Source organism: Dipodomys merriami, unplaced genomic scaffold, assembly GCF_024711535.1.
Source record: "Dipodomys merriami isolate MVZ:Mamm:240054 unplaced genomic scaffold, mDipMer1.0.p SCAF_421, whole genome shotgun sequence".
In the NCBI taxonomy this organism is placed as follows: Eukaryota; Metazoa; Chordata; class Mammalia; order Rodentia; family Heteromyidae; genus Dipodomys; species Dipodomys merriami.
In genome coordinates, this window is record NW_027205838.1 from 265,286 (window position 1) to 282,534 (window position 17,249).

Here is a 17,249-nt window from a genome sequence, read left to right on the forward strand (position 1 = left end):
GAAACGTGTGTTTCAGATCATGGATGTTTAAGTGCTCTGCAAGTTCTTCCTCTCGCCCTCCTCCATTCCTTTTCCTTTTCCCTTCTGCTCCCTGTCCTCCTCCCCTGCCCCCCTTCAACGTATGGACATGTTGACATAGAAAGAAGTATGGGAATTATGTGAGCAGATTTTCACAAAGAACCAGAACCCCACCAGCCCTCACACACACACACACACACACACACACACACACACACACACACTACATTCATCAGCTTTCTGTGACTGTTATAAGCACCTGAGATATGCTGCTTATAAAAGCAAAAGGCAGCTAGGCGCTGGTGGCTCACGCCCGTAATCCTAGCTACTCAGGAGACTGAGATCTGAGCATTGCAATTTGAAGCCAACCCAGGCAGACAAGTCTGTGACTCTTATTGCTAATAAACTACTCAGAAAAAAAAGCCAGAAGTCGCTCTGTGGTGCAAGTGGTAGAGTGTTACCCTTCAGCAAAAAGAAGCTCTGGAACAGTGCCCAGGCCCAAGTTCAAGCTCTAGGCCAGGTCTAGCTCAGTCTGGAGGCTTCCACCTATGGGCACTTGGTCCTGTTGCTACTTCCTGTGGCAAAGGGGTGAGGTGGGGTGGGGCAATGCTATTCTTCCCATGGCCTGAAGAGAAAGGGAGAGAAAGGAGCCAGGGTCCCACAATCCCCTTTGAGATCAGCCCCCCAGTGACCTAAGACCTGCCACCAACCTAGTTCTTTTTCTTTTTCTTTTCTTTTTCCAGTGCCAAAGTTTGAACTTGGGGCCTATATACTTGTTAGATAAATGCTCTAACCATGAGTCACACATCCAGCCCTTGTTTGCATTGGTTATTATTATTATTTGCCAGTTGTGGAGCTTGAACTCTGGGCTTGGGCGCTGTCTGTGTGCTCTTCAGCTCAAGGCAAGTACTCTACCACTTGAGCCACAGCACCACTTCTGGATTTCTAGTGGTTTATTGGAGATAAGAGTCTCACGGAGGGCTGGGAAGGTGGCTCAGTGGAAGAGCGCTTGCCTTGCATGCCTGAGGCCCTGGATTCGATTCCTCAGCACCACATAAGCAAAAAGAAAAAAGCCAGAAGTGGCGCTGTGGCTCAAGTGGTAGAGTGCTAGCCTTGAGCTGAAGAGCTGAGGGACAGCACCCAGGCCCAGAGTTCAGGCCCCATGACCGGACCCCCCCCCCAAAAAAAAAAAAGAGTCTCACGGAGTTTCCTGCCCAGGCTGGCTTTGAACTGTGATCCTTAGATCTCAGCCTCCTGAGTAGCTAGGATTACAGGCATGAGCTACTGGTGCCCAGCAGCATTGGTTATTTTTGAGATAGGGTCTCATTTCCTGTCCAAGTCTGGACCTCTATCTGCGTATTTTAGGTTTCCCATTATAGTTGAGATGACAGGCATGTACCACCACACCTGTCTTCTTTCATTGAGATGGGGTCTTGGCGACTTTTCTTCTCAGGCTGTCCTAGAACAGCGGTCCTCCTGGGAGGACTTACATAGCTGGGATGACAGCTTGTGCCCAGCTATGGATTGAAATGGAATTTTGTGAATGTTTCTGCCCAGGCTGGACTCAGAGCATCCCAATCTCAGTTTCCCAAATAGCTAGGATTATAGTGGGGCAGGCACTGGCCCCGGGGCAACTTCTTCACCCTTCATGTCTTCCTCCTCCTCCTCCTCCTCCTCCTCCTCTTCTCTTTATTTTGTGGTACAGGGTTTGAACTCAGGGCTTTAAGTCTGTTCATCTTTCTCGCTTACCACTGCCCTCTACCACTTGAACCATGCCTCCAATCTGGCATTTTGCTGCTCAATTAGAGATGCCATCTCCCAGATGCTTTTCCATAGGCTGGCTTTGAATAGAAATCCTCTAGATCTGTCTCTTGAAAAGCTGGGATTACAGGTGTGAGCCACAATGCACAAGTTTTTTTTTAAGCTTATTTAAAATTAAATGTTTTTATTTTATTTATTATTATTATTATTATTATTATTATTATTATTATTATTATTATTGGGTCCATTCGTGGGCCTGAACTGTGGGCCTGGGCGCTGTCCCTCAGCTCTTCAGCTCAAGGCTAGCACTCTACCACTTGAGCCACAGCACCACTTCCAGCTTTTTCTGCTTATGTGGTGCTGAGGAATCGAACCCAGGGCCTCATGCATGCAAGGCAAGCACTCTGCCACTGAGCCACCTTCCCAGCCCTCAAAATTCTTGACTTGGTTGTAAAATAGTACTTTTTCAGTGTTTAAAATATAAATGTTTGGAGCTGGGAAGGTGGCTCAGTGGTACAGCTCTTGCATGCATGAGGCCCTGGGTTCAATTCCTCAGCACCACATAAGCAAAAAGAAAAAAAGCCGGAAGTGGCACTGTGGCTCAAGTGGTAGAGCGCTAGCCTTGAGCAGAAGAGCTGAGGGACAGCGCCCAGGCCCACAGTTCAGGCCCCACGTCCAGCAAAAAAAAAAAAAAAAAAGTTTTGAAAACCCATGAGAATAGCACAATAAATTCCCTTACAGTCCCAACCTACATTCACCAATTAACATTTTGCTGACTTTGCTTTATCTCGTGTGTGTGTGTGTGTGTGTGTGTGTGTGTGTGTGTGTGTACACCATGGTATTCTATTTCTCTGTGCAATGAAAATGTGTCTTCCAGGTGTCCTGCACTATGCACCTTCTAACATCAAGGGCATTTGATTACATAAACTCATTACAATTTGTAAACCTGGAAAATGAGATAAATTAAATGTAGATACATAGTCTTGTTAAATGTATAGTCCATATTCAGATTAGTTTAGTTTCTCTAAACATGTGCTGTAAAACATACTTTTTAGCCAGGATTTAATCCAAGATCACCCCCTGCGTTTAGTTACTGTAAGGTTTGGATGACCATTCCCTGGGGCTTGAACTTGGGGCCTGGGTGGTGTCTCTGGGCTTGAGGCACAGATCCACTTCCAGATTTTTGCTGCTTAATGAAAATAAGAGTCTAACGGACTTTCCTGTCCGAGATGGCTTCGAACTTCGATCCCCAGATCTCAGCCTCCTGAATAGCTGGGCTTACAGGTGTGCGCGAATTGCAGTTTCTTTCAGGAAATCCATTCCCTCCCGCCAACCCTCGGATCCGCCGGGATTCAGCACCAGACTCCCCTGGACAGCTCAAAAAGTCAAACCCTTCCGGAACCATTTCTCGGTGGTCCATGTTTCCCGTCGGAGACACTTGGTGGGTGAGTCCACCGCTCCGCGGGAGGAAACTACTTTCTCCCGATGGTGGGGAGGTGGGGTCGCAGGATGAATGTCAGCCAGAAAAGCCAATGAGACTTGGGTATCGGCCAGCGGTGCTCGGAGCAGCCAATGGGCGCGGTGGGGGGCGGGGCGCAGGCCGCGGCGCGCTGAGCCGGGGTCTCGCCCGGTCCGCGGCGGCGGCGGCGGCGGGGTCGGCACCGCGCGGGCGGTTGGCGGCGGGCGGCAGCTGCTGCGGGCCGGGGGCCTGGCTCAGGTTCGTGTGCGGTTGGGGGTGAGGACGGGGCGGCGGGGCGCAGCCTGGAGGAGGGGCCTGGCGGACTCTGCTGGCCGGTGAGGCGAGGCCCGGCGCCAGCGTCCGGCAGCGTGGGGTATCCAAAAGGCGCTCAATTAAGTGCCGAATGAATGAATGAATGAATGAATGAATGAGCGGGCCCGCCTCCTCCGCGGCCCGGGCCCACCAGCCCCCAGTGTGAGAGCGCCCAGACCGCCCTCAACACCGTCGTACGGGCTGGGGCGTCCAGACACCCCGTTGGTATTTATTGGGCGCCTACTGTGTGCCTCCATAGCCTGGAGGGAGGGGCGGCTGCAGACGGCTTTAGATCAGTAAATCCCCCTGCTCCTCCAGCCCGAACACAAAACAGAAGGAGAATACCGCTAGGACAGGGGCTGGAAGCGGCCAGGTCCTTCCCCCCCCTCCCCACACACACCCAGGAGGTCTAAGCTGAGACCCTAAGGCCTGAATTGAAGCCAGGAAGTGGTTGTTCGAAGGAGAGGAGGGCGGGCTTGGTTGGTAGGGAACCGTAGATAAGGAAGGAGCTGAGGTTCTTGCTATTAGCAGTGATGATTTTGGGATCCAGGGTAATGTTTCCGGTTGGGGCCGTTGAGTCTTGTATGACGAGGTTCACAGGCATCGCTGGCCCATTTGTTCTGTGCCAGGTCTTGGTATTGGTGGACAGGAAGGTGATGGTTTAGAGTGGAAGTTGGCCAGGGAAGGAGCTGGGGGCAGTGAAGTAAAGGTGAAGGACACATCCTTGGGGAGTCAGAGGAGAAGAGTGTTGTAGACAGCACCACCTGTGCATAGGGCCTGGGGTAGGAATAGGTTTGGCACTTTTGTGGTATGAGAAAGTTGAGTGTAGGCTAGGGTCAGGCAGAATTCAGCTATGTCAAGCCTGAGCCTTTCAATGAAGAGTTGGGATTCTCAGCTGGACTCTTATGGTTCACACTTGTGATACTAGCTACTCAGAAGGCTGAGATCTGAAGATCAAGGTTCAAAGCCAGTCCAGCACACAAAAAGAAAGAATTAGGATTCTATTTCAGGGGCATGAGAAACCATTTGCAACAATGGAGGGAGGGGGTCCTGCTCTGTGCCTGGGCAGGCCTAATATGTCTGCTACCAGGCTTACATTGCTACTGACCCTTTGAAAGATGGCCAGGAAGCAGAATTTCAAATTTCATTTAATTTGGATCACAGTTTAAACAGATAGGTATGGTCAATGGTTTTGTGTGTATCCACTGGTAGTGGAACTTGAACTCAGGGCCTGGGCACTGTCTCTTAGCTTTTTTTCACACAAGGCAAGTGGTGACTTGAGCCACAACTCCACTTTCCATCTTTTTTGGTGATTCATTGGAGGTAAGAGTCTCATGGACTTTCCTGCCAGGGCTGGCTTCAAACAATGATCCTCCTATCTCCACTTCCTGAGTGGCTTGGATTACAGGTGTATGAATGGGGGATGGAGTCTAGTGCCCACTGCGATGGGACAGCTCCACCCCTAAAGCTGACAGCTAACACTCATCCTGGTATTCACAGTTGTGGCTTGCAAGCATGAGCTCCCAGCCTTGTGGCTGGAAGCGGTAGCACCTTCTGGCACCTACGTCTGCGTCTGTCTACACATGGTTTGGCATCTCAGTGACCGGCACATCCTAGGCCACCACCATGGTGAAGCTATTAGTAGCCAAAATCCTTTGCATGGTGGGCGTGTTTTTCTTCATGCTGCTGGGCGCCCTGGTCCCCGTGAAAGTCATCCAGATGGACTTTGAGAAGGCCCAGCGCTCCAAAAAGGTTCTGTCCCTCTGTAACACGTTCGGCGGTGGTGTCTTCCTGGCCACGTGCTTCAACGCCCTGCTGCCCGCCGTGCGGGAAAAGGTAAGGTCCTTGGCACCTTGGGGGTCCAGGGGTTCTGGTCTTTGACCCTGTTAACATGCTCAGAGTGATAGAAAGGACAGAGTGCCTTGCTGTGTGACTGCACGTTGGCTGCTGCCCCTCTCTGTGCCTCGCTGGGTAATCAGGCTGTGCATCGCACCTGGGTCAGGACCACTGAGGAGTCCAGTGGATGGTGATTGTCTAGACCAGTCTGTCCCCTTTCAGATACTGGATTGTCTTGAAAGCAGGCACCTGACGGTTGTGGTGTGTGTGTGTGTGTGTGTGATCCTGGCTACTCAAGAGACATAGGTTGGGGCTGGGAAGGTGGCTCTGTGGTAGAGTGCTTGCCTTGCATGCCTGAGGCCCTGGGTTCGATTCCTCAGCACCACATAAGCAAAAAGAAAAAAGCTGGAAGTGGTGCTGTGGCTCAAGTGGTAGAGCGCTAGCCTTGAGCTGAAGAGCTGAGGGACAGCGCCCAGGCCCAGAGTTCAGGCCCCATGACCGGACCCCAAAAAAAAAAAAAAAAAAAAAAGAGACACAGGTTGCAGTGACTGGGATCCAGGCTGGCCTAGGGAAGTTAGTGAGACCCCATCTCAACAAAACAAGCTAGTGTGGTGTCAAACACCTGTCATCAGAGCTATGTGAGAACACTTATGTAGAAGGAATTGCAGCCTTGAGGCAGTGTTCAAAATAGCTCGGGATGTTGGGGCCTCGCAAAGGAATAAGGACACCAGTGTGAACCAGCAAGGCACAGTCTCCTGCTGCGGAAGGGTGTGCATTTGCCAACAATCAGGCAAGCAAGCACTGGAAGCAGCCCGGCTGCTCCCTTCTTATCCCTCATCCACAGGCCCCGCCTCTCTGCTCCCATTGGCTGGGCTCAGGCTCAAACTCTGCAAAAGAATAAACAGGATATAGTTAAAAATCAGGAGCCTCGGGCTGGGAAGGTGGCTCAGTGGTAGAGTGCTTGAGGCCCTGAGTTTGATTCCTCAGCACCACATAAGCTGAAAAAGCCAGAAGTAATGCTGTGGCTCAAGTGGTAGAGCGCTAGCCTTGAGCTGAAGAACTGAGGACAGCGCCCAGGACTGACCAAAAAAAAAGGAGAAGGATGTATGTAACTAAAATAAAATTAACAAAGGGCCAAAGCAGGAACCCTTCAGAAAACAACATTCTCTCAAGATGAACAGAAAGGAAGCATACTTTGATAGAAAAGGTGCTTCTCCCAAAGCAGGGGCCGGGGCCTGCTGAGGGCCGCCTGACTCCTGGCTGATTGCGGACTTCAGCAGTGTCATCTTCATGGGGGCGGGACTCATCTTGCAGTCTGGATTTGAAGGAGCTCCCCACCTCTGGCCTTCCATCCTTCCATCCCTCCCTTTTCCCTCAGGCTCAGTGAGGAAGGAAGAGAAAGGAGAGTTATCTGTGCTTTAAGGTCTGTGTTACGTTTAGGTTTGTATTGGAGGGGGTTGTTGGATAGCCCCAACATATAGCCCCTCCCCACTGCCACCCTAGCTTTTTTTTGGGGGGGTCTGGTCGTGCGGCCTGAACTCTGGGCCTGGGCGCTGTCCCTCAGCTCTTCAGCTCAAGGCTAGCGCTCTACCACTTGAACCACAGCACCACTTCCGGCTTTTTTTCTTTTTTGCTTATGTGGTGCTGAGGAATGGAACCCAGGGCCTCAGGCATGCAAGGCAAGCGCTCTACCACTGAGCCACCTTCCCAGCCCCCTTTTTTTCTTATTGTTGGTCATGGGGCCTGAACTCTGGGCTTGGGCGCTGTCCCTGAGCTCCTCAGCTCAAGGCAAGTGCTCTACCACTTGAGCCGCAGCACCACTTCTGGTTTTCTGAGTGGTTTATTGGAGATCCGAGTCTCATGGACTTTCCTGCCCAGGCTGGCTTTGAACCACGATGCTCAGCAACTTCCTGAGTAGCTAGGATTTCAGGTGTGAGCCACCAGCACCCGGCTTGATAGGAGTGATTTTGTGTGAATGGAAGGCCCTGACTTAGCTGACCTTGGAGGTCATCAATGTGGAAATGACCTGGGTCTGCCTGGCCTAACAGGCAAGCTGCTGTCCTCCTCTTGGAGGACACTTGTGGGCCTCAATGACCCCAGTGGAGGCTGTGGGGGCCTCTGGTGGCTTCTCTACAGCCTTGTGCTGCGGCCAGGGTCTCATCTGCCCCTGGGACACAAACACCAGGAGATAGGAGGGGACATGCTGTCATGACTGGGGGTTTCTGCCTTGAAGAGGTTGAGGATGCTGTGCAGCACCCTGCAGGGCTCAGGATGCCCAGGTGTCATTGCTACCTGTCGTGAAAGCCACTGGGCACTGGTGGCTCACACCTGTAATCCCAGCTACTCAGGAGGCTGAGATCTGAAGCCCATAGTTCAAAGCCAGCCTGGGTAGCAAAGCCCATGAGACTCTTATCTCCAATTAGCCCCCCAAAAAGCTGGCAGTGGATCTGAGGCTCAAGTGGTAGAGCACTAGCCTTGAGCAGAAGAGCTCAGGGACAGCATCCAGGCCCTGAGTTCAAGTACTAAGACTGGCACGTGTGCACTTGTGTGTGTGTGTGTGTGTGTGTGTGTGTGTGCAAAATATCCTCAGACATTGACATGTGTCCCTTGGGACAGTCACACTATTTAGGACCACCACAAAAGTATTTGGGGATGAGAGTACATGTGTGACTGTGTGTATGTGTGTGTGTGTGAACTGATGATGAGCCATAAGTGTTTCTCTAATATGGCAAGTCCCTGGGGGGCTGTGAGCTGGAATGCAGGCTCGGGTGCGGAAGGGACATGCAGAGAACAGCTCACAAAACATGGGGGACTAGAGCGGCCCGGTCCTCAGACCCCAGAGAGACCAGGGCCCACCTAGGCGGAAAGCCAGGGCCAGGGGCCCTCTGACACCAAAGCTGGAGCCCGTGCTCCCCAGTCCTACTGAGGCCAGGCCATGCCTGGTGATTCTGTTTCTAGATATTCTATCAATTTAATGCTGGTTCTGGCCTCAGTCATTGCCAGCCACATGCCCAGGACTGGCTGACAACATGAGGCCCATGTCTTCCAAACTTGCTCTGGGAAGTTCTCAGAGGGCTCTGGGGCCGGTCAGGAGACATGCCAACGCTACATAGTCACTTACACATGTCCCCAATAATGGCGAGGGGGAGAATTCTGGAAGCAGAGCCCTTCCCACATGGGCAGCAAGCAGGCTGTCACTGCCATCCTGAGGACCAGCCACCCAGGATGGGGGCCTGGGCTGGCGCACACGCGTGCACGTGCACGTGTGCATGCACACACACGCACTGCTCCAGAGGTTTGAACTCAGGGCCTGGGAGGTAAGAGTCTCACAGACAATCCTCCAATCTCAGCCTCCTGAGTAGCTGGGATTACAAGTGTGAGCCACTGGTGCCTGGCTGGCCTTTTTTATTTTTGTCAGTCGTGGGGCTTGAACTCTGGGCCTGAGCGCTGTCCCTCAGCTCTTCATCTCAAGGCTAGCGCTCTACCACTTGAGCTACAGCGCCACTTCTGGCTTTCTGGTGGTTTATTGGAGACAAGAGTCTCATGGACTTTCCTGCCTGGGCTGGCTTTGAACTGTGATCCTCAGATCTCAGCCTCCTGAGTAGCTACGATTACAGGCGTGAGCCACCGGCGCCCAGCAGCCTTTTTTATTTTTTTATGTTTCCTTTTTCTTTTGTCAGTCATGTGGCTTGAACTGTAGGCCTGGGTATTTTCCCTGCGCTCTTCAGCTCAAGGCAAGCACTCTACCGCTTTAGCCACAGCACCACTTCTGGTTTTCTAGTGGTTTATTGCAGATAAGAATCTGATGGAGTTTCCTGCCTGGGCTGGCTTTGAACCATGATCCTCAGATCTCAGCCTCCTGAGTAGCTAGGATCACAGGCGTGAGCCACCGGCACTCGGCATTTTTTTTTTTTTTCGGTCATGGGGCTTGAACTCTGGGCCTGGCTGTGTCCTTGAGCTCTTCAGATCAAGGCTAGCGCTCTATCACTTGACCACTTGAGCCACAGCACCACCTCCAGTTTTCTGGTGATTAATTGGACGTTCCTGCCTGGGCTGGCTTTGAACCGCGATCCTCAGATCTCAGCCTCCTGAGTAGCTGGGATTTATATGTTTTTATTTTGTGATTTTGAGATGGGTCTTCCATGCAGCCAGACTGGCCTGGAACTCTTGCTCCTCGTGCCTCAGTCTCCCAGGTGCCAGGGTGCCAGGTGTGGCCACTGCCTGCTCTTGGGTGCTGCTGAGGCCTGGCCTCCCTGCCTCTCTGCGTGTCTTCTGGGCAGGCCCTTCATTGTTCAAGCCGGCAGTCCTTTACAGACCCCTCTGTAAAGGCCCTCGCTGCAGCTGTGTCCGCATTGACATGCTAGGAGATAGGACCTGCAATGTATGATCTGGGGGTGGGGGATGGACGACAATTACTATATCTGAGCCCTTTCAAATGATGCCGTGTTCTGTAGTTCCAGGTGGCCTTACCTCGTGGGGGCCTTTTGATGCCCCAGCAATGGGATCTTTGGTTTGGTATCCATCTTGGTTTTGGGCAGTACTTGGGCTTGAACTCAGGGCCTTGCATTTGCTAGGGAGCCCCACACCCCCTCCAACCCTTTTGCTTTACTTTTCAGGTAGGGTCTTTTTTGCTTGGACCAGGCTGGGTCTACCATCCTCCTCCCTATGCCTCCAGCATAACTGGGATCATGGACACAAGCTATCACACCCGACTTAGTGGTTGAGATGGGGTCTCTCACCTTTGGCTCTGGGCTGGCTTTGGACAGTGATCCTCCTGATAGCCAGCCTCCCAAGTAACTGGGATTACAGGCCTGGTGGCCCATACTGGGCCCTCAACTTGCGGCCTTGGGCCGGTGTGCAGATGCGCCTCACCGGCCCTGCTGATGGCCTGTCCCCCGCCTGTTCCCCTGCAGCTCCGGCAGGTGCTGAGTCTGGGCCACATCAGCACCGATTACCCGCTGGCCGAGACGCTCATGCTTCTGGGCTTCTTCCTGACGGTCTTCGTGGAGCAGCTGGTGCTGACCTTCCGCCGGGAGCGGCCGTCCTTCATCGACCTGGAGACCTTCAACGCGGGCTCCGACGCGGGCAGCGACTCTGAGTACGAGGGCGCGGGCGCGGGCGGGCGGGCGCTCTTCGCGGAGCCGCGCGGGCACGCGCACGCGCACGCGCACGGCGGCCTGCGGCTGCAGGAGCTGGCGCGGCCCGGCCCGCTGCGGCTGCTGGGCCTGGTGTTCGCCCTGGCGGCGCACTCGGTGTTCGAGGGCCTGACGCTGGGCCTGCAGGAGGAGGGCGAGCGCGTGGTGGGCCTGTTCGTCGGCGTGGCCGTCCACGAGACGCTGGTGGCGGTGGCCCTGGGCATCAGCATGGCCCGCAGCGCCGTGCCCCTGCGGGACGCGGCCAAGCTGGCGGCCGCCGTGAGCGCCACCATCCCGCTGGGCATCGCGCTGGGCCTGGGCATCGAGAGCGCGCGCGGCGTGCCGGGCAGCGTGGCGTCCGCGCTGCTGCAGGGCCTGGCGGGCGGCACCTTCCTCTTCGTCACCTTCCTGGAGATCCTGGCCAAGGAGCTGGAGGACAAGAACGACCGGCTGCTCAAGGTGCTCTTCCTGGTGCTGGGCTACGCCGTGCTGGCGGGCATGGTCTTCCTCAAGTGGTGACGCCGCCGTCGTGCGCGCCCCCCCGGCCCGTGACGTCATCGAGCGGCGACGCCGCGGCGCCTGCGGCACGTGGTGCCGGCCCCTCCCCCCCCATCCTCGGGCCCCGCTGGACCGGGGGCTCCCAGGACCCCGGGCCTCGGCCTGGCCCTGCGCCCCGAGCTCGCCTCGGAGCGCTGACGCCGCCTCCAAAAGACTCTTATTCAAGGAAATTTACCAAAGCCATAGGGCCGTGGCAGCCGCTCACCAAGGCGGGGGGCGGGCGGCCAGGTACCATCAACCCAGGACCCCCCTCCCCCAGCCACGGACAAGGACAGGAGCAGCAGGCCCAGCGTGCGCCCCGAGCCCCAGCGGCCACCGTCAGAACCGCAGGAGGCCGCTGGGCCCCCACGCACCCCCCCCAGGCCTGTGTCCTCCAGCCCTGTGTTGCTGAGACCCTGCCCACCTCCAGCACTCTAGACCCGGGGGGTCGCGGGAGGTTTGTGCCACCGCAGCGCAGCCCCAATATGGGGCATCCATTCCGTAATTAGAGGGCTCTGAGCCTCCCGCCTCGGGAGGGTCGTGAACCCCACCCCCCACTCGGGGCATCCGTGTTCCCTGAGCCCTCCGTAGAGTCCCTCTTCTGCCCCCTCCCCCACTTCTTCTGGGGCTGTGGGGCTGCTGGGCCCAGGGATGGGCCCCGGGGCCTGGCCTGGGGTCCACACCCTTGTAGTTCTCAGCACTGCCTCCCAGGGCCTCCTCATGCAGGACTTGGAGCAGGCCAGGGGGCGGCCCCTCGGCACCCAGAGACTGCCTCACCCCGGGGTGCAGCCCAGCGGGAGGCGGAGGCCCCAGTGGGCCTGGAGGACCAGCCTGGTGCCACAGCAACCCTGCCACCCGACCTGTCGCTGAGCAACCCCAGCCAGCCTCTGGAACCCAGAGGCCACGAAGCTGTGTCGCCCTGGGAATTTGCTGCGCCCAGCTCCCATCCACCATAGCCTCGGCAGGTTCTTACGGCCTTTACTGCCCCGCTGTCACCTGGAGCCCAGGCCTGGACTGCAGTCCTGGCCACCTTGTCTCTCAGGTGTCCACGCTGCCTCCCCCCTCCACACAGGACTTCTTTCCTGTGCCTGGCACTGGGCCACCCACTGCCCTGTCCACCAGGGGCTGACCCTATCTGCCTGGGGCCCTGGGCCTGGCCTCTGCACTCTGTCCAAGGCCAGGTGGGCCGCCAAGCTTCGGGACACATGAACTTGGAAATGACCTCAGCTCTCCCTTTGGTCCCCCCCGGAATCTTCCGGAAGCCAGGGTGAGTGCCTGGACGCTTGTAAATAAAGGAGATTTCAACCCCACCTCTGGGCACTGGGGGTGTGTTACCGCCCCTCCCCCAGGAGGGCCCCCACCTGTCCCTATGGGAGGGTCTCTCGTGAGCCTCCTCCCATCCTGGTTCAGGTCATCCGCCCTGGAGAGCTGCTGCCCGCACAGGGGAGGCATCCAGGGAGGACTGGGCTGCTGGGTGTGGGAAGGCATCTCCCTCTACTGCTGAAATGCCAAAAGCACAATGTAACTGGCCATCTGCCAGCCCTTTGGCACGGTCCTGGAAACACCAGAAAGCTTGTAGACCTGGCTGCAAGAGCTTGCTGCCCCCCCTACTTGGTGCAGAGGTACCCCAAGTCCCGTCACACTGGCCATCTGTGCACCCTTGGGCCCACCGCCTCCTCAGGGCCCCGGCACAGCTGCGAAAGGGTTCCACAGCCCACAGCCCACCTGCCGCCACTTTGCCTCAGGTCTCTCTGCCTTAAAGCCTAGCAAGGCTGCTCAGGTTTGGGCAAAGCCCAGGCCATGACTATGCGACCTGCCTGCTCACCTGCCACCCTCTGCCCTGGCCAGCAAGGTCCTGTCCCTGGGCCGACCCCTCCTGTGGGCTGTGGTCAGCCCTGGGCTCTGTGCCCCTGGGGGCCTTGGGGAGATGGCGATGGGTCTCTCAGCTCCTGCACTTTGATAAAGGGACGCACACGTTGCTGTGTTGGGGGTGACAAGTGAAATGGAGGCAGGAAGAGCAAAGCTTGATCCCTGACAGGTCCACATCCGGGCTTTCAATTCAGAGCCTCCTTGAACTTCTTAGCCAGATGCTGTGCCAGCTGATCCATGCTACCAGCCTTTTGGGCTTATTTTTCATTTAGGGCCAAACGTTTGTCTATGTCAGCCTGGACCACAATCTTCTTACCTAGGCCTGCATATCTGGGATGACAGCTGTGGATCAGTGAACCCAGCTTTTACTGTTTGAGATGGGGGGAGGGTGTCTTTCAAACTTTTTGCCCAGCCTAGCCTCCAATTATAATCCTCCTGCCCTCCTCCTCCTAAGTAGCTGGGGTTGCAAGCTGGGAGATCCTTAGGCCAGGGTCTCCTCGAGGTCTTAGCACCCCCTCTAATAGCATGTACCTGGTGACTAACTTGGATAACACTGAAATCACAAGCTAGGTGCTGGTGGCTCATGTCTGTTACCCTAACTACTCAGGAGGCTGAGATATGAGGATCAAAGTTCGAGGCTAGCTGGACGGGAAAGTCCCTGAGACTCTTAATTCTAATATAAACTACTTAGAAAAAAGCCAGAGGGGCTGGGAAGGTGGCTTAGTGGTAGAGTGCCTGCCTTGCATTGCATGAGGACCTGGGTTCAATTCCTTAGCACGACAAGCAGAAAAAGCCAGAAGTAGTGCTGTGGCTTAAGTGGTAGAGCGCTAGTCTTGAGCTGAAGAGCTGAGGGACAGTGCCCAGACCCAGAGTTGAGGCCCCACGACCAGCAAAAAAAAAAAAAAAAGGCTCAGAGACAGAGCGCAAGCTGAGTTCAAGCCCTAGGACCAGCAACAAACAAACAAAAAACTGGGATCACGCTGCAATCAGCCATGGAAGGCAGCTACATCTGTGCAGTTTCAAAACCTGGAAAATTAGGTGGCTCCTTTGCGGAGGTCCTTTATTGACTGTGACTCTCAGTTGAGGTAACTGCCTCTGCCACCCCCGCCCCCACCCGGAGCCCTGAACCCTGTCTAGGCTTCTGTGACTGAGGGAGCCCCCTGGGCCGCAGTGGGTCCCCCTCAGTATGCGCCTGGTGGGAATTACTGTGGGGGGCGGGGCCAGTGGGGCGGGTGAGGGGAGATAATGATGGCGTGTCTGGCTCGTGTTGTGCCATGTTTGTGCACAAGTTATTAGCGTGGGTGGGTAGGGATGGCACAAGGCAGCTCCTGCTCCCAGCTCCCTGCAGACTGAGCCTCTTGGGGCCCAGAGAAGCGGGCGGCGGGGGGGGGGGGGGGGGAAGGATGGGTGGCCCTCCCCTCCCTCTGCCCTGCCTTCCTGGGGGCCCTCACCGGGGCTTTCCTGTTCATACTTCTCAGCCATTCTGGTCCCTCTGAGCCAGGCTGCAGGCAGTCCTGGGGGTGGTTGCTGCAAGCCAGACGCTGGTCTCTGAAGACTCAGAGCACACAAGGATCACGTGCCAAGAGGCTAGATCGCCAAGGGGGAAGAAAGCGTCCCTGTCACCCAGTCAAACCAGGTGGCCTTCAGACACATGACCTGTCACCTCAGTGCTGTGAACATAGCAGCCCAAGCAGCTTCCTTGTTCTAGGCAGTGGTCTAGAGTTCAGATCTCTCCAGGCTCCCAGGAAGTGCCAGCTCCATTGGGCTGGGGAGTGTGACCTTCTCACCGCCTTCACTTCAGGGCCTCTGCTGGCCACGGGGCATGGCAGCAGGCACTGTGGGCATCGTGGTCCTGCCGGGTGCCGAGCAGGGTCTCCGGCCGCCACCCAGTCCAAGGCAGGAACAGCACCATCGTAACGGTCGCTCATGTCCAGACCTTTCCTTGTGATAGTCAAAATGGCTGGGTTCTCTGTAAGGAGACGCAAGTATCAGAGTTAATTGTTAGCCTGCCAGTGGTAGGAGCTTCGGTCATTGCCCGCACCCCTTGTGTGTACTGAGGTGTGGGGGGGAGGGGGATGAAGGACATGTCTTTCTTGCTGTCCTGCCAGCTCCTGGAGATGCCAGGGGGGGTCGGAGATGCTATTTGGTGGGTTGTTTTGATGCCAGTCCTGAGTCTTGAACTTAGGGGCTAGGCACTGTCCCTAATTTTTCACTTAAGATTGGTGCTCTACCACTTGAACTGCAGCTCCACTTCTGGCTTTTTGGTGGTTAATTGGAGATAAGATTCTCATAGACTTTTCTGTCTGACCTCGCTTTGAACTGCAATTCTTGAGTCTCAGCCTCTTGAGTAGCTAGGATTACAGGACTGAGCCACTGGCACCCAACTCTATTCGGTGCTTTTTTGTGTGTGGGGGGGTGGGGGGGTGGGCGTTGGTACTGGGGCTTGAACTCTGATCCTGGGCGCTGTCCCTCAGCTCTTTAGCTCAAGGCTAGCGCTCTACCACTTGAGCCACAGCGCCACTTCCAGCTTTTTCTGTTTATGTGGTGGTGAGGAATCAAACCCAGGGCCTCATGCATGCAAGGCAAGCGCTCTACCACTGAGCCACCTTCCCAGCCTATTTGATGTTTTGGAATGGGGTTTCACTGTATGACCCAGGCCAGCCTCAAACTCACAGTCTTCCTGCTCCCACTTCCAAGAGCTGGGAATACAGTTGTGTACCACAACATCTGATTAAGCCTTTGTTTTGTTTTGTTTTTTGTTAGTTGTGGGGTTTGAACTCAGGGCCTGCGTGCTGTCCCTGACCAATTTTCCTGAGCACCACTTCTGACTTTTTGGTGGTTGATTAGAGATGAATCTCATGGACTTTCTTGCCCAGGCTGGCTTTGAACTGAGATCCTCAGATCTCAGGCTCCTGAGTAGCTAGGATGACAGGTGTGAGCCACCAGCGCTTGACCCTATTTTTGTGCTTGTTGTTTTTGTTGTTTGTATTAATGTATATTAAGAACTCTGGGCCTGCCACTTGAGCCACAGCGCCACTTCTGGTTTTCTGGTGGTTTATTGGAGATAAGACTCACGGACTTTCCTGCCTGGGCTGGCTTTGAACCACGATCCTCAGATCTCCTGATCTCCTGAGTAGCTAGGATGACAGGCCCCAGCCACCGGCACCCAGCGAACCTAGTCAGTTTGAAAGGCAAGTTGGATGTTGACAAATGATCTCCTTATTTTAAAATATCGATGCCAAACTTCAAAAAGCATCGGCAATCTTTGCGGGCCAAACAGGCCTGTGATGGCCTCTCCCAAAGTCACAGGAAGCCTCTGCCCACACGGCTGCGTTAATCCAAGGAACCCAGAAAGGAATGGAGTATGAGGGGTGCCCCTCTGGGGGTGAGGAGGTCCCACAGGGCTGCGGGGCCAGAAGAAGAGCCTTGGGGTGAATAGCTGTAGGAGGGGCTGTAATATAAGACCCCTGGGAGGGGGCCTCTAGCCGTGACAGGAAGGAGGGGTTTCTAGTTGAGGCCCTGCCTCTTCTTCACTGTGCCACCTTGAGCAAGTCACTTACCCTCTCTGGCCTTCAGTTTTGATGAAAGAAGAAGCAGTGGCCCCTCAGTGGTCCTCCGTGTGTGCAGGAGCTCTCGTGGGGTTCACTGTGAGGAGTTAGCATGGATGCTGAGCATGTCGGGATACTGGAGGGGCTGGGGAGACCAAAGGGGGTTTCTCTCCCTGCCCAGAGTTCTCAGAGACTCCCCCAAAGGGAGAGTAGGGTGTGAGGGCTTCTGTGGGGGAGTCTCGGAGGGACCCCCAGATTCCAGTGCTGGCTGCTCAGCCTCCCCAATGTCTTGAGTCACACCATCCCTGTGTCCGGGTGGCTGTGTCCACCAGCCAGCCGTGGACTGAGCCTGTGTCCACCCTGGTTTGGGAGGCAGAGCGAGGAGGGGCAGAGGCCTGTACCCCGCTGGCTCGGAGGCTGGAGCCTGGCCTGGCAAACTATAAATAGCAAGGAGGAGCTCGGAGCTGCTGCTCTGCCCACTCTTCCTACGCATGAGTCAGCCTGCCCGGCCTGGGTGGCACCCGAGGAAGCAGAGCCCAACCCAGGGCCCGCGGTGCACAGGAGACGAGCCAGCGCCCAGCGCCCTGTGCCCTGTGCACAGCAGCCCCGTGCAGGTGGGCATCGGGCACACGACACAAGAAACCACAAGGTGCAACCCGAGCCTCTTACAGGCGGGGAAACTGAGGCTCCGTGGTGTGCTTCTCTGGCACAGCATTGGGCCAAAGGAGCTCTGTGTGCCTACGTGGCTCCTGTGGCTGAGAGATGAAGGCTGGG

The 17,249-nt window shown here is 55.6% G+C and overlaps 1 protein-coding gene across 2 annotated transcripts; it reads left to right on the top strand.

The window, feature by feature from the left end:
* Positions 1-3,395: 3,395 nt before the first annotated feature.
* LOC138807581 (zinc transporter ZIP3-like) lies at positions 3,396-12,361 on the top strand. 2 transcript variants are annotated; one of them, XM_069993357.1, is made up of 3 exons: positions 3,396-3,496; positions 5,051-5,386; positions 10,300-12,361. In XM_069993357.1, the coding sequence occupies exons 2-3, from the start codon at positions 5,177-5,179 to the stop codon at positions 11,038-11,040; spliced, it is 951 nt and encodes a 316-aa protein (XP_069849458.1). In that variant the 5' UTR covers positions 3,396-3,496; positions 5,051-5,176; the 3' UTR covers positions 11,041-12,361. The 2 variants fall into 2 exon arrangements, with proteins under 2 accessions (XP_069849458.1, XP_069849457.1); XM_069993356.1 differs by lacking the exon at positions 3,396-3,496 and having other exon boundaries at positions 3,565-5,386.
* Positions 12,362-17,249: the final 4,888 nt, after the last annotated feature.

Coding starts and splice junctions, on each gene's coding strand:
- LOC138807581 (XM_069993357.1), top strand. CDS start 5,177: ATGGTGAAGCTATTAGTAGCCAAAATCCTTTGCATGGTGGGCGTGTTT. Junction 5,387..10,299: donor TGCCCGCCGTGCGGGAAAAG/GTAAGGTCCTTG, acceptor GTTCCCCTGCAG/CTCCGGCAGGTGCTGAGTCT.